General features: G+C 40.3%; 1 protein-coding gene across 3 annotated transcripts in view; it reads left to right on the top strand.

The window, feature by feature from the left end:
- ldah (lipid droplet associated hydrolase) overlaps positions 1-9,442 on the top strand; it is a 291,149-nt gene extending 281,707 nt beyond the window's left edge. For all 3 annotated transcript variants that reach the window (XM_073057003.1, XM_073057004.1, XM_073057005.1), the window contains exon 7: positions 4,293-9,442. In XM_073057003.1, coding sequence (XP_072913104.1) covers positions 4,293-4,484 — 192 coding nt within the window. In that variant the 3' untranslated portion in view covers positions 4,485-9,442. The remainder of the gene's footprint in view (positions 1-4,292) is intronic.
- The last annotated feature ends 5,572 nt before the right edge of the window (positions 9,443-15,014 follow it).

The raw sequence follows: 15,014 nt of genomic DNA on the forward strand, positions 1-15,014 counted from the left end.
CAAAGGGAGTCAGCTGGTGTGTACCTGGATTTTCAGAAGGCCTTTGACAAGGTGCTACACATAAGGCTGCTTAACGAGCTATAAGCCCATGGTATTACAGGGAAGGTTTTCACATGAATAAAGCAATGGCTGATTGGCAGGAGGCAAAGTGTGGAAATAAAAGGGGCCTTGTCTTGTTGACTCCAGTTACTAGTGGTGTTTCACAGAGTTTGTGTTGGGACCCATTCATTTTGCATTGTATGTCAATTATTGAGATGATGGAATTGATGGCTTTGTTGCAAAGTTTGCAGACGATATGATGATAGGTGGAGGTGCAGATAATTTTGAGAAAGTAAAAAAGCTACAGAAGGATTTAGACAGATTAGGAGAATGGGCAAAGAGATGGCAGATAGAATACAGTGTTGGAAAGTGCATGGTCATGCACTTTGGTAGAAGAAATGAAAGGGTTGACTGTTCTCAATGGAGAGAAAATACAAAAAAAAATGAGGTGCAAAGGAACTTGGGAGTCCTTGTGCAGGATTTCCTAAAGGTTAATTTGCAGGCTGAGTCTGCAGTGAGGAAGGCAAATGTGATTTTGCCTTCATTTCAAGAGGATTAGAATATAAAAGCAAAGATGTAATTTTGAGACTTTATTATGCAGTGGTGAGGCCTCACTTGGAGTATTGTGAGCAGTTTTGGGCCCCTTATCTTAGTAAAGATGTGTTAAAACTGGAGAGAGTTCAGAGGAGGTTCATGAAAATAATTTTGGGATTGAATGGCTTGTCATATGAAGGATGTTTGATGGCTCTGTACCTGCATTCGCTTGAATTCAGAAGAATAAGGGGTAACCTCATTGAAACCTATCAAATGTTGAAAGGCTTTGAAAGAATGGATGTGGAGAGGATGTTTCCTGTGGTGGAATAGTCTAAGGCCAGAGGACACATCATCAGAATAGAGGGGAATTTTTTGCCACACGCAGACATGAAGACCAAGTCTTTATGTATACTTAAGGCAGAGGTTGATAGATTCTTGATTGGTCAGGTCATGCGTGGAGGAAGCAAGAGATTGGGGCTCAAGTAAAATTGGATCAGCCATGATAAAATTGCAGAGCAGGCTCAATGGGCCAAATGGCCTAATTCTGCTCTTATGGAAATAGGTCACCTGGTTGAAAGGTGCTGCAAGATACAGCAGCTCACTTAATGTCAGCAAAACGAAAGAGCTGATTGTTGACTTCAGGAAGGGGAAGGAGGGTGACCATGTGCCAGTCTGCATTGGGTGATCAGCAGTGAAGAGAGTCAGCAGCTTTAAATTCCTGGGCATTTGCATGTCAGATGAAATGTCCTGTGTCTGGAGGCACACCAGCATCTTTACATCCCTCCATCCCCATCTACAGAGGGGCTGCCCAAAGAAGGCAACAATGATCCCCATCACCTGGACCAGACCATCTTTTCACAGTTACTATCAGGTAGAAAGTACAGAAGCCTGAAGTCCCTCATCACCAGCTTTAAAAACAGCTACTTCCCTTCAACCAACCAGCAAAACCCTAATCACTAGTTCAGCAACATTATGATCATTTTGCATAAAATCGACCTTTTTTGCTCTAATTGTGTTTTCTTGTGTGAAGTATAGTTTATATTTAATTTATGTTTTCTTGCGAATCCTGTTTCTATGATCCTATGTGCCTGTGATGCTGCAGCAAGGAAGTTTTTCATTGCACTTGTGCATAAAGTGCTTATGCAAATAATAATAAGCTGGACTTTGATTTTGACTTAAAATCAGTGAGCATCGTTATCTTGGGGCTCTACATTTGTTTCTCCATGGGCTCCTCTGAAACTAGGAATTCCTCGTGTTTCTAACCTTTTCCTGCCGAAATTGCACAGACGTTTCTATTACAGAAGCTCAGCAGAAATATTTTAGCTAATTTTTGATTTCAATAGTATGTGATGGGCAAAAAAAATTCTTTTTAAAATGAGCAATTTTATACACAAGCATGCCAGAGAAATAAAGTCAAAGCAGGAAATTAGGAATGCAAAGTGGTTAAAATTTTTGGCCCTTTTAAAGTCCCATCATTCACGAAGCTGTCAATGAATACCACATAATCCAATATTGTTTGAAGCAAATGGGTTTAATTATAGTATTCTATTATATTCAAATGCAGTCATGTTGCCTTCTCAGCAAAACCAACTAGTCTAAGAAGCTGCTGGAAAATTGCACTTGGAACAGAATTCTGATAAATCTGGTCATGTGGATTTGGGCCAATCTTTCATTTCCCTTGGTATCTGTTTTGCCCCTGTGTCACTGGATTTTGCACCTGGAAAATGTACCCCCTTGTCTTTCACTAGCTATTAACCACTGAACTCTGAATCATAGTAAGATTTGAATCCACTAAATGTAATTCTGCAAACCATATATATTGCAGAATTAATACTTAATATATATAAAATGGCATTTCATTAATACTTGGTCTCATTTGAACTAGAAATGCAAATGTTTTGCTAAAAGCTGTAAATCTATACTTTATTGTGCTCCGCTTCTAAAGGCACCCAATAAATCACATTCTTTTTTATGGATTAGAAGTGAATGGTGGATCAACTTATGCTCATTTTAAATAGGCACACATTTTGGGTTCCAAGAATGTCCAAAATCTGTCCAAGAATAATATCAGTGTTGAGATGTAATGATTCCAAGCCCTGCCCAGTGATGTATTCTGACAACATTCTCGCCAAGTACCTAGTCGTTTGGGCACTCTGAATTCTGAACTTTTGTCCGCTTGTTTCCAAAATAATTGTAAAAAATAATATTTACATTCTTCCTGCGGGAAGTTAAGTACATTATTCTAACTAATTAAAAAAATAAATGTAAGGCTTAATAAATAATTAATGGCTTTAAGTACTTTGGTGAATATTTATTGAGTGCTCTGAAACAGTTTCGTTAAGACAGCTGCTGTTTCCCTGTCACTAGAAATCCGAAGCAATCCACGTATGAGAAAAGTTGCTAACCTTTTCATAATTATAGTTTTCAAATTATGCTTTTCAGTTGAAAAATCCCTTGAATGCTGTAAAGAAAGTTCTAGTAATTATTTCACAATTTTTTGTAGGTATCTTCATAGTGTACATACTAAGTAGTTCTTTTCAGCATAATCTTCTCTGCAATTATACTCGTAAAGTTTCCAGTGTCTACATAAGTAATGAAAATTTTTAAAATATATTCACAAGCTTTATGAAAGCCAACACAGTAAAATAATTTATAAGATCACCTGTCTAAAACTGAAGAAAATGATGTGCCAAGCACAGTGATAAATAGGATGTGATGTGTCTTTAAAGTGTATTTGGAAAGTATATTTTTAGAAGTGGATACTACCTTACTTGATGATATGAACAGATTTTTTTTAAAAATAATCTGTTCCAGTGGATTCTAATTTAATTCACTTAATTCTGATTTAATGCTGATTTAATTTAATTTAATGCTGATTTTTTTCAATCTTATGCAATTTCAAATCTAGAACTATTTACATATATGATAACAAACATTCTTCTATCATTTTGCTACTCTCTGGAAACTTGGTAGGTCACTTTCATCCCTCAGCTGGATTTCTGAGTTAGGGGTGCACTAAATGGTATTATTCCCTAAGCAGTAGTTCTTTCGAAGAAAGCAGGGGAGCCTGGACTTTGTTGTCCTGGGAGCAACTGTAAGGCAACTCAGTCAACCCAGAGCTGCACTGGATTGTGACTTCTTTTGGGTAAAACCCTGACTCAAGGTTTAGAGCCTTCCCCATCCACTTCAACACTGATTCCAGACACAGTTCCACACTCCCTCCCCCATTTCAATTCAAGCACAAGCCTGATGTTCCATTTCGTGATTTTTCCCACTCTATTTGTCAAACTCACATTGGACCAGAAATTTGGCAATATGCGATTAAACTGTAAGGTATTTCCAAAATTAGGAGTTTCAATTTGAAATGCAGGTTTCTGTTTCTGTGCTGTAGTTTTCCATGACTCTATGACTAAGTAGGAACCTCAATTTGAAAAGCAAGCTTTATCCTTCCACCGAATCCCTCCAACCTCAATTCAAGGCACATGCCTGCCTCTCCATCACAACCTCCCTAATTTGAATTGAGTCACAGAACTGAATTATTCTTCAGCTCCCATTTGGTTGAACACAACATTTTCTAGACATCAAAATTTATCATTGGAAATTATGTCTTATAATAGTTTTAAAGTATGTCAGGGTCGAGCGTTAAATATGTCACTGAATAGCTGTGAATTTGGTAACCACATCATTACTGACAGTCTGCAATTGTGTCTCCATTTTAGCTTATCTTTTACTATGGATCAAACGATCACTGGAGCCCTGTAACATATTATGAAGATATGAAGAGGTGCTTTCCTGAAGGAACCATTCTTCTTTGCCAAAAAGGAATTCGTCATGCCTTTGTTTTAGATGCCAATGTAGAAGTGGCTCATATGGTTACAGAGTGGTTAAAAGCAGATCTTGCAAACTTGTAATAGGAACATAGAATGTGTGTGATGTACAAAATAAATTATTTTATTTACATTAAATACTCTTAGGATTCCAATATGTTCTAGAAAAGAACTATGCCTAGATTATTTAATCAAAAATATATTAACTTTTAGACATGTCTCCCAGGCAGACTTGGAAAGTTATTTGCTTGAATGAACAATTGGTTGCTAAAGCTTTCAAAATATTAATGATTGCAGTGTAATTTTTGTATCTATGCATAATCTCTGAATAAGTAAACCTGTTTTATATCAGGGTCATTTTACAGTTAATGATTGTTGACATTTACTATCAATTTGTAGTTCATTAGTTCAATTTTAGTTTTCAATCAAAGAGATACTTTAGTTTTGTTGAAAAGCATTGATGCAACTTTTCCAAGCTCTGCCAAACTCTGGCAAGGAAAACTATTACAATATGTTTTAAGATCATTATTCTGTATTTGTTAAACTATCGTCTATCAAATCTCATCTAACCAGAAGTCTGTCAAGGCCAAATTAGTAATTAAGATATTTCTATAATGGGAAGCCCTGTGTATTTGTATCTGGAATTTGTTCCAGGAACAAACATTTGTCTCAAATACAATACTCCATTGACCTTGTAAAGATTCCATTATCAGCTTTCCAAACCCCACCCCATCACCACTGTCTGAACTTCAATAAATTGCCCCTTTCACAACCCTACAAAAAAAACCTGATTTCTTTCACTTGGAGAACCTTTATTAACAACACTGCCATAATGACATCACAAAAGTGAATGGAAACTCACTTGATTTGAACTTGTGCTACCTTTTCACTTCATCATGCGAGCAGTGCAGGTGTAAATTAACTTTTTTAATAAAATTTGCAGCCTTCCTGTCACTTCCCACATTCATTTGCTACACTTCTCTTTATTGGTGGAATATAAGTTGCATACACCCAGAATTGTGTACACTTTAACTTAGAAAGAGGGAAGTATATTTTTAAGTATTTCTATCTGTACTTCAGTTTTACACTGAGAAAACCTGTAAAACCTCAGTGACCATGTTAAAGTAGCTGAGATGTGTGTCTGTAGTTCCAATGATGAAAGCCCTAGAAAGATAACCACAGCATAACTATGTATATATTTATCCATTAGTCAAAACTTTACAGCAATTTGTTAGTAAGCAGCGTCTATCCTTTACAGAAGCAGTCCCCCAAGACACTCTCAAATGATTTTCTAACCAAAACTCAATCTTGCACAATCCTCCAAGCAAACCAGTGAGCCACTCAAATAATCCAAAGTGGGTTCCATTGAAGTAGCAAGTCAGCGTTCTCTAAGTGATAATTTATTAAATTGATATTTTTAAGGCAAGCTCCACTAATAACTTCTACTGTAATGCCATTATTTATGGGTTCAATTTTGCCTCCTTCAGGCCAAGTATTCGTTTCAGTCCACATGATGAGACCACATCCAAAGTGCCTACAACCTCAGTCTGTATCTTGGAGCTGGCTGCAGTGCAGAAGCATTGATACCTGCACATGAAGAAATGCAGTACATTTCTATAGTAAGCTCCTGGCAACACAGCAACCTCTTGACCAATGCTGGTAATGGACCTTTTCATCTTTTTGTCATTTCATGCATTCTATCAGACAGCCTAGTCAATACACCGGGTATTTGCCGATGCATTCATATCCACTGAATGTAGCAAACTGCATCAGGCCCCTCCAGAGTAATACTAATACCTAAACTCCCCCTTTGCGCCTTTGGGAACTTGCATCCTGGCTTCACTTTGCATCTAATTGACTGCATTCCACCAGTGACAGTGACAGTGACGTGAAGTGCACCCTTATGACCTGCTTCTGCTGTTCTCTTTACCAGGATCTGAGGTGGTACCTTTGCAGAATCAAGGAGAGATTGATTTCTCCCTCTTCCTACCCGATTGTCTGGTCTTCTGGAGCTAGGTGGTGGGTCAGACATGAGGGTGCAGTGATGAGGGGCCTCAGCCTGAAATGCTGACTGTTTATTCCCCTCCATAGAGGCTGCCTGAATTGCTGATTTCCTCCAGCACTTTGTGTCTGTTGCTCAAGATTTCCAGCATCTGCAGAATCTCATGTGTTTATGAGGGTGGAGTTATATGCTGCTCAGTGGGTTTCTTCTGAAAGCCTCCAATGATTAGGACTCAGAGTAGATCATTGCAATGGCTAATCTGAAATAGTATTAATGAGAATGTTTGGCAGCCAAGCAGACATGAGAGAAGGTTGGATAATGAATGGCTCTGAGATATTTGAATGCAAGGAAGATGCTGTGGGCATCCTGAACTGCACCAGGTTGCCTGATACTGGCAATGATCATCAGGAGAAAAATCTTCTCTTCCATCCAGTCTTGTGATGCTCCAAACATGAAAGACACTGTTCTTATCTTGAGAAAGGCTTCTTCTTCTTGCAATCTTAGCTGGTATGTGGTGAATGACTACACATAGTCAGTTTTTTGCCACTTCCTGTATGCCCAGGATTGTCTTCCTGGCACCCTGGTGCAGAGAATATTCCTTCATTGCTCCTCCTCTCTACGTGACGATGTTCCAAGAAGGGCCAGAGTTGCGTCTACTTCCTGAGGAGACTGAGGTCCTTTGGAGCATGCAGGCTTCTCCTTCACGTTATACCAGTCTTGTCGCCAGTACCAATCTTCTATATGGTGGTGTGCTGGGCCAACAGTATCAACATGGGTGATGCCAACCAGCTCAATAAATTTATTAGAAAGGCTGGCTCTGTTATAGGAGTCAAACTGGACACACTGGAGGCTGTGAGAGAACAAAGGACCCTATGGAAAATCCTGGCAATTCTAGACAATGTTTCTCACCCTCTGCATGCCACCTTGGCTGAACAGAGGAGCACTTTTAGTAATAGACTAAGTCAATTGCGCTACTCCAATGAGCGCTATATGAGGTCACTCTTACCCTCGGCCTTCAGGCTCTATAGCCAGAGAGGTGATGAAACCCCCCTACCCCCATTAGATGGTGGTAACTTATTTTTTATTCTTTCTACGTCTCTTCTAATATTTTTATGTGTGCAATGTAATATCTGTAATGCTACTGTGACACTGTAACTTCCCTTGGGATCAATAAAGTATCTATTTATCTATATAGTGAGGACCAAAATCTCCAGAGAGATTTTTTTTCTTGGAACAAATCTTCATTACACTGAAAAGGCATTTCTGTTGTTGGGCCCTCAGTAGCAGTTTTACAGAATAGTCACCAGAGCTGATCAGATTATTATTGCTAGTTATGAATGCCCCAACCCTATCCTGCAAGTAAGCAACAAAGAGTAGAAAGACAGCAAAAAAAACCCAAATTATGAAAGCTGTGCTTTCTGAATGAGTTTCCAAATGTGTGCAAGTTTCAGACAAGATATAATTAGACAAATGTTTCATTATTAGCCTTTTCCTGTCAAACCAGAACACTGCTGCCCTCAATGTACAGCCCATAAACCCTAATGAGCTCCCACCTCATACCATCCCCATCATCAAAGACAAAGCAATGCCTCAAAAAGGTGGCACTCGACATTAAAGACCCCCACCACCGAGGACATGGCCTTTCCTCATTACTACTATCAGAGAGGCGGTGCTGGAGACTGAACGCACTCAATATTTTCGGACCAGCTTCTTCCCCTCTGCCATCAAACTACTGAATGGATAATGAGCCCATGAATGTTATCTCACTTTGCTCTCCATTTGCATTACATTTTAAAGTTTACTTTATCTTGTAATTTATAGTATTTTTACATAATTCATGATAGTGCTGTAGCAAAACAACACATTTCATAACATTTATCAGTGATAATAATTCTGATTCTGATAAAATAAAATCCAAATAAAACTTCTTTTCTGTTGGATCAGCCTGTTTTTCACCACCTGTAGATATGAAATCTCATTGCTAATCAGCAATCTATCAGTAGTGCATGCTTTTCTTCTTAATTCTGTCCACCTCCAGTGAGATGTAAGTGAGGTGAATGGGCCCTAGCTACCTCTAATGGAACTGACTGATCGGTTCCTAATAAGTTTCAGGGGAACACTTCAAGTGATGGCATATATCCACTGATGAAGAGATTTTGTGTTCAATAACTACTACAGTTATTGGAATGAAGAGGTATAAATATTGGACTACTCTCTAACCAGCAACAACTGTCCCAAATCTGTCTTTCTAATTCACCCCTCTCCTAAAAATCTGCATGTGAAAACTTTTAGGAGGAAATAAAATAATCACAGTTAATCCAAAGGTCTGAATTGGTGAATCCACAGCACAAGTCAAAATTCTTGTGAGAGATGCTAAAGTGTATACCGTAGTCCACAATAAATGGAGAAGCGTTGCACTATCCTCAGTTGCCTACAGTTAATCCTGACAGAAGCAAACTATTATGTACCTCCTTTACGAAGCCAAAACTGTATAAGGTGTGTGGCACAGTTTGAAATTGTCCCTTATAGTTCCGTTTAATAAACAGATGAAGTTCAAATTCCATGGACAAGTGTTGACAAAGCCCTTAAATCTTGGCTTCATCTTTCTCACAATCGTATCCGCATGTCTTTAACTTCTCGCGTGCTCAGCACTTTATCACACATTACCTCTGCCAACCTCTCGATCCTACCACTCCACCACTTGAAGTGGGCCTAGCAATGCTGATGCATTCCATTAAGTTTCCTTTAATTACATGTTTATTATGTGTGTTCAGCGAAATGATCTTTTATTTGTTATCCATGTACTCGTCATGTTGAACATTTTTTTCCACTTGCCAGAAGTTTAAAATCATATGGACTGTAAAATAAAGAACTACATGGCAAAGCAACATTGGTTGTTGAAATTTAAGTTTTGTTGTAGCCTTTATCTAAGAGGTCAATTGTTTGTTGTATCTACGTACAACACTGAAGAACTCCAACATTTTGTTTAACTATTTGTAGATTTTAATTGCATTACCAGTTGCAGATTAAAGGAATACTTATCAAAACAATGTACCAGTTCTGTTGTTACATCGACTACGAACATAGAGCAAGGGGGAAAGAACAACATAGAATATCAAAATCTACAGCACATTACAGGACCTTCGGCCCACAATGTTGTGCCGACCATGTAACCTACTCTAGAGACTGCCTAGAATTTCCCTAGCGCATAGCCCTACATTTTTCTAAGCTCCACATACCTATCTAAGAGGCTCTTAAAAGACCCTATTTTATCCACTTCCACCACAGCCACCAGTAGTACATTCCACCACTCACCACTCTCTATGACATCCCTCAGTACCTGTTACCAAGCACCTTTAAACTATACATCTCATGTTAGCCATTTCAGTCCTGGGAAAAAGCATCCAGTTATCCACACGATCAATGGCCCTCAACAACTTATACACCTCTATCAGATTGCCTCTCATCCTCCGTTGCTCCAAGGAGAAAAGTATCCATGTCCTTCCTGTAGTGAGGGGACCAAAACTGAACACAGTACTCCAAGTGGGGTCTTATATACCTGTAACATTACCTCTCAGCTCTTGAACTCAATTCCACAGTTGATGAATGCCAACATACCATACGCCTTCTTAATAATACTGTCAACCTGCACAGCAGCTTTGAGTGTCCTATAAACACAGACCCCAAGATCTCTCAGATCCTCCACACTGCCAAGAGTCTTACCATTAATACTATATTCTGTCCTTATATTTGACCTACCAAAATGAACCACTTCACACCTATCTGGGTTGAAGTCCATCTGCCACTTCTCAGCCCAGTTCTGCATCCTATTGATGTCCCGCTGTAAGCTCTGACAACCCTCCAGACTATCCACAACACCCCCAACCTTTGTGTCATCAACAAACTTACTAACCCACCCTTCTACTTCATCCAAATCATTTACAAAACTCACAAAGAGGAGGGGTCCCAGAACAGATCCCTGAAGAACACCACTGGTCACCGACCTCCATGCAAAATATGAACTATCTACAACTACCCTTTACCTTCTGTGGGCAAGCCAATTCTGGATCCACAGAACAAAGTCTCCTTGGATCCCATGCCTCCTTACTTTCTGAAGGAGCCTTGAATGGGAACCTGATCAAATGCCTTACTGAAATCCATATACATGACATCCACTGCTCTACCTTCATCAATGTGTTTTGTTACATCCTCAAAGAATTCAATCAGGCTCGTAAGGCATGACCTGCTGACTATCCCTAATCAGATTATGTCTCTCCCAACACTCAAAAATCCTACCTCTCAAGATCTTCTCCAACAACTTGACCACCACTGAAGTCAGACTCACTGGTTATCTCTATTCCCTTTCTTAAACAAGGGACAACATTTGCAACCCTCCAGTTCTCCTCCCATCCCTATTGATGATGCAAAGATCATTGCAAGAGGCTCAGCAATCTTCTCCCTTGCTTCCCACAGTAGCCTGGCGTATAACTCATTCGCTCCCAGTGACTTATCTAACTTAACACTTTTCAAAAACTCCAGCACATCCTCTTTCTTAATGTCTATATGCTCAAGCATTTCAGTCCGCTGTAAGTCATCCCCACAATTGCCATGGTCTTTGCAACAAGAAGCTACACAACTCGTGTCAGAGGCCTGTTTCACAAATGAATCAACACAAGGAATCACAAAGATAATGCTGTGTGACACTTGTAAGGTTAAGAATGATTTGACTAAGGATGCATACAACCTTAATTCAATGACAGTCCGGCAAATGTGATTTATTGTACTGTAAATCCAACTAAGTTTCCATCTTATGGCTTTCTATGTTCGTTTAATTTCCAACCCCAAGGAAGAAGACTAGTCCACTAAAGAAGAATTGTGTGTTTGATACTAATTACTGGAATATGCTTCAGTTGTACAGTTGAATTTGTATAAAGTTGGCGTTGATAGGTTCTTGATTAGTATGTGTGTTGAAAGTTAAGGGAAGAAAGCAGGAGAATGGAACTGAGAGGGAAAATAAATCAGCCATGATCAAGTGGTGGATGGGCCAAAATGGCCTGTTTTTGCAATTATGTCTCATGGTCATGTGATTTTATTGCAAATGGCATCGTGATCTTTTCCTCTGAAATATATTTTGAGCTATTTTCTGCACGTGCAGTATATTACATAATCAAATATTTAGCTAAAAGACATGGCAATCAGATCTAAAATCTCATTACACATCTGCTCACAATGCAACAATCCATGAATTCGGATAACATTGGGCATATTAATACTTCATAGCTCTGTGCTGAAGAATTGCAACCTGTAAACAACTAAAGATTAAAGCAAATTAAGCTGGTTTACAAAGAGAATCTGCAGATGCTGGAATTCCAAGCAACACACACAAAATGCTGTAGGAACACAGCAGGCCAGGCAGCATCTATGGGAAAAAAGTACAGTCGATGTCTAAGGCCAAGACCCTTCCAGTTTTATCCAATCCATAATAAAGGAAAAAGGTGGTGGCAAATGAAATTAAATCAGATGATAAGTTTCACCGCCCTTTCAGTGCCATGATGCTGATCAATATGAGTGACATCTGTCCTGCCAGAGCAGATTTTAGTTGTCTGGTTAGGCCACAGCCAGCATCCAAGCCAATTCCTTCAAAATATCTTATAGAAAATAGCACATGGGCTGGATAGTTATATCAAGCTATGATCAAGGTTTAGACCTCCCTCTCCTAACAAAATGATTTCATCCACTTTCTACTGCGATTGAACAAATATTGGAACTCTTAATGGGACTCTTCTGGCCCTTTAAATCTGAATCTGCATTGTTGACTGCACTGCTGCAGTCAGAAGTTTGCATCCATGCAGCGATGTATTAGACATTCCACCAAGAATCTTCAAGAAGTAAGAAATTATCCTGGTAAACAAAAAGTACACTGCAGATGCTGTGGTCAAATCAACACGTACAAACAAGCTGGATCAACTTAGCAGGTTGGGCAGCATCCGTTGAAATGAGCAGTCAACGTTTCGGGCTGAGACCCTTCGTCAGGACTGAAGAAGGAGGGGGCAGGGGCCCTATAAAGAAGGTGGGGGGAGGGTGGAAGGTGCCAGGTGAAAAACCAATCAGAGGAAAGATCAAGGGGTAGGGGAGGGGAATCAGGGAGGGGATAGGCCAGAGATGAAGATGGAATGTAAGGGGAAAGCACTATGGGTAGTAGAAGAAGGCAGAATCATGAGAGAAGTGATAGGCAGCTAGAAGAGGAGGTAGAGTGAAAGTGGGATCGGGGAAGGGAGAGGGAGGGAATTACCGGAAGTTGGAGAATTCAATGTTCATACTAAGGGGCTGGAGACTCCCAGACGGTAGATGAGGTGTTGCTCCTCCAACCTAAGTTTGGCCTCATCATGGCAGTAGAGGAGGCCATGTATGGACATATCCAAATGGGAATGTGAAGCAGAGTTGAAGTGGGTGGCAACTGGGAGATCCTGTCTGTTGTGGCGGACGGAGCGGAGGTGCTCGACGAAGTGGTCCCCCAATCTGTGTCGGGTCTCGCCGATGTAGAGGAGGCCGCACCAGGAGCACCAGATGCAATAGATTACCCCAACAGACTTACAAGTGAAGTGTTGCCTCACCTGGAAGGACTGTTTGGGGCCCTGAATGGTGGTAAGAGAGGAGGTGGAGGGACAGGTGTAGCACTTACGCTTGCAGGGTTAAGTACCAGGTGGGAGATCTGTGGGGAGGGACGTGTGGACCAGGCAGTCACGGAGGGAACAATCCCTACGAAAAGCAGGGAGTCGTAGAGAGGGAAAGATGTGCTTAGTGGTGGGGTCCTGTTGAAGGTGGCGGAAGTTGTGGAGGATAATATGCTGGATCCGGAGGCTGGTGGGGTGGTAGGTGAGGACAAGGGGGACACGGTCCCTGTTGTGGTGACGGGAGGATGGGGTGAAGGCTGAAGTGTGGGAAATGGAGGAGATGCGGGTGAGGGCATCATTGATGACGGCAGAAGGGAAACCACGGTTGTTAAAGAAAAAGGACATTTGAGATGTCCTGGAAGAGAAAGCCTCATCCTGGGAGCTGATGCAGCAGACACGGAGGAACTGGGAATAGGGAATGGCATTTTTACATTTGGCAGGGTAGGAAGAGGTATAATCAAGGTAGTTATGGGAGTCAGTGGGTTTATAAAGTATCTATCTATCTATAGAAGATGTCAGTGGACAGTCTGTCTTCCGAGATAGAGACCGAGAGATCGAGAAAGGGGAGAGAAGTGTCCGAGATGGACCAAGTGAATTTAAGGGCTGGGTGAAAGTTAAAGGCAAAGTCGATGAAATTGACGAGCTCAGCATGGGTGCAGGAAGCAGCACCAATGTAGTTGTCAATATAGTGAAAGAAATGTTGGGGAGCAGTACCAGTATAGATTTGGAGCACAAACTGTTCCACATAACGCACGAAGAGGCAGGCATAGCTGGGGCCCATGCGAGTGCCCATAGCTACACCCTTGGTCTGAAGAAAGTGGGAAGAGCCGAAAGAGAAGTTATTAAGTGTAAGTACCAGTTCCGCCAACCGGAAGAGTGTGGTGTGTTTGTAGAAATTATCCTGGACTGTCAAGATGTATTATTATTTCAGTGATCTTCAGGCTGGGTGTAGACTGGACAGGGCCTTGCTCCTGAATTTCCAGTGAAACTCAGGCACTTGAATGTTAGTTAAGAACAAGATGGGGTTCAACAATGGTGCCTCCGGTAAAATGGCTTGACCAAAGTATACAGACCATTGGTCAATGGGTAGGATTACCAGATGATAGACATGAGCCATTGAATCACAATTCATCCCATCAGTGACAGAGACAAGGAAAAAAGAAAATTAAGGATATGAAATCTCAGAGGTCAAAACTACATGTTGTAGTCTATAAAGCTGCAGTTGATTAGTTCATAGGCATCCAATTTTTTAGATTGTGCACATTTGTGGCCTATTAAAAGGTTGTGAACATTATTCAGGAAGTGTATGAAATGCAGATGTGCAAACTTCCTAATGTTTGCTTCAGATTGTGGTTTGCCAAACCCACAAAATAATTGCAAACTTTTGAGAAAAGCTAGAGAATGGCAGAAATTTAATGTCATTACTTGTGGTACACATGCAGTCACTTTTTTGGCATGGCTGTGTTATGGATGATGAAACATGATCTTGCCTTCTACTACAACTGTGCTCCATTGCCCATTGAATACCTCCAGACTCTTACAGTTTCTGTCTTCAATATCTGGCTACCATATAATTTGGAATTAAATGGCTTAGTTCAACATTTGCTGAGGTTCTTTTTTCCTGCTCTCAGTTTTGTGCCAAGTTACTTAGCCAAGAAAAATATCCTGCCTTGTTATGCCTTTGTATTCATCAGGTAATAAGAGTCAGGAATAAATCTTAAAATGAATTAATTCCCTGTGGTGAAGTCACTTTTTACATTATGTTCCCCACTCCTCTTTTCATGTAATACAAATGTTTATTATTTCTCTGGTCAGAGTGTTCTGAAATTACTCAGTTATACCATCAAAGAGACAGCAGTAGATTTTTCTCCAAAGAATTATCTGTGAGGGCTGCAGTTAGATCATGTGAGCAATTTCCAAAGTCCATCTCTTTCATTC

This window comes from Hemitrygon akajei, chromosome 9 (assembly GCF_048418815.1).
Source record: "Hemitrygon akajei chromosome 9, sHemAka1.3, whole genome shotgun sequence".
In the NCBI taxonomy this organism is placed as follows: Eukaryota; Metazoa; Chordata; class Chondrichthyes; order Myliobatiformes; family Dasyatidae; genus Hemitrygon; species Hemitrygon akajei.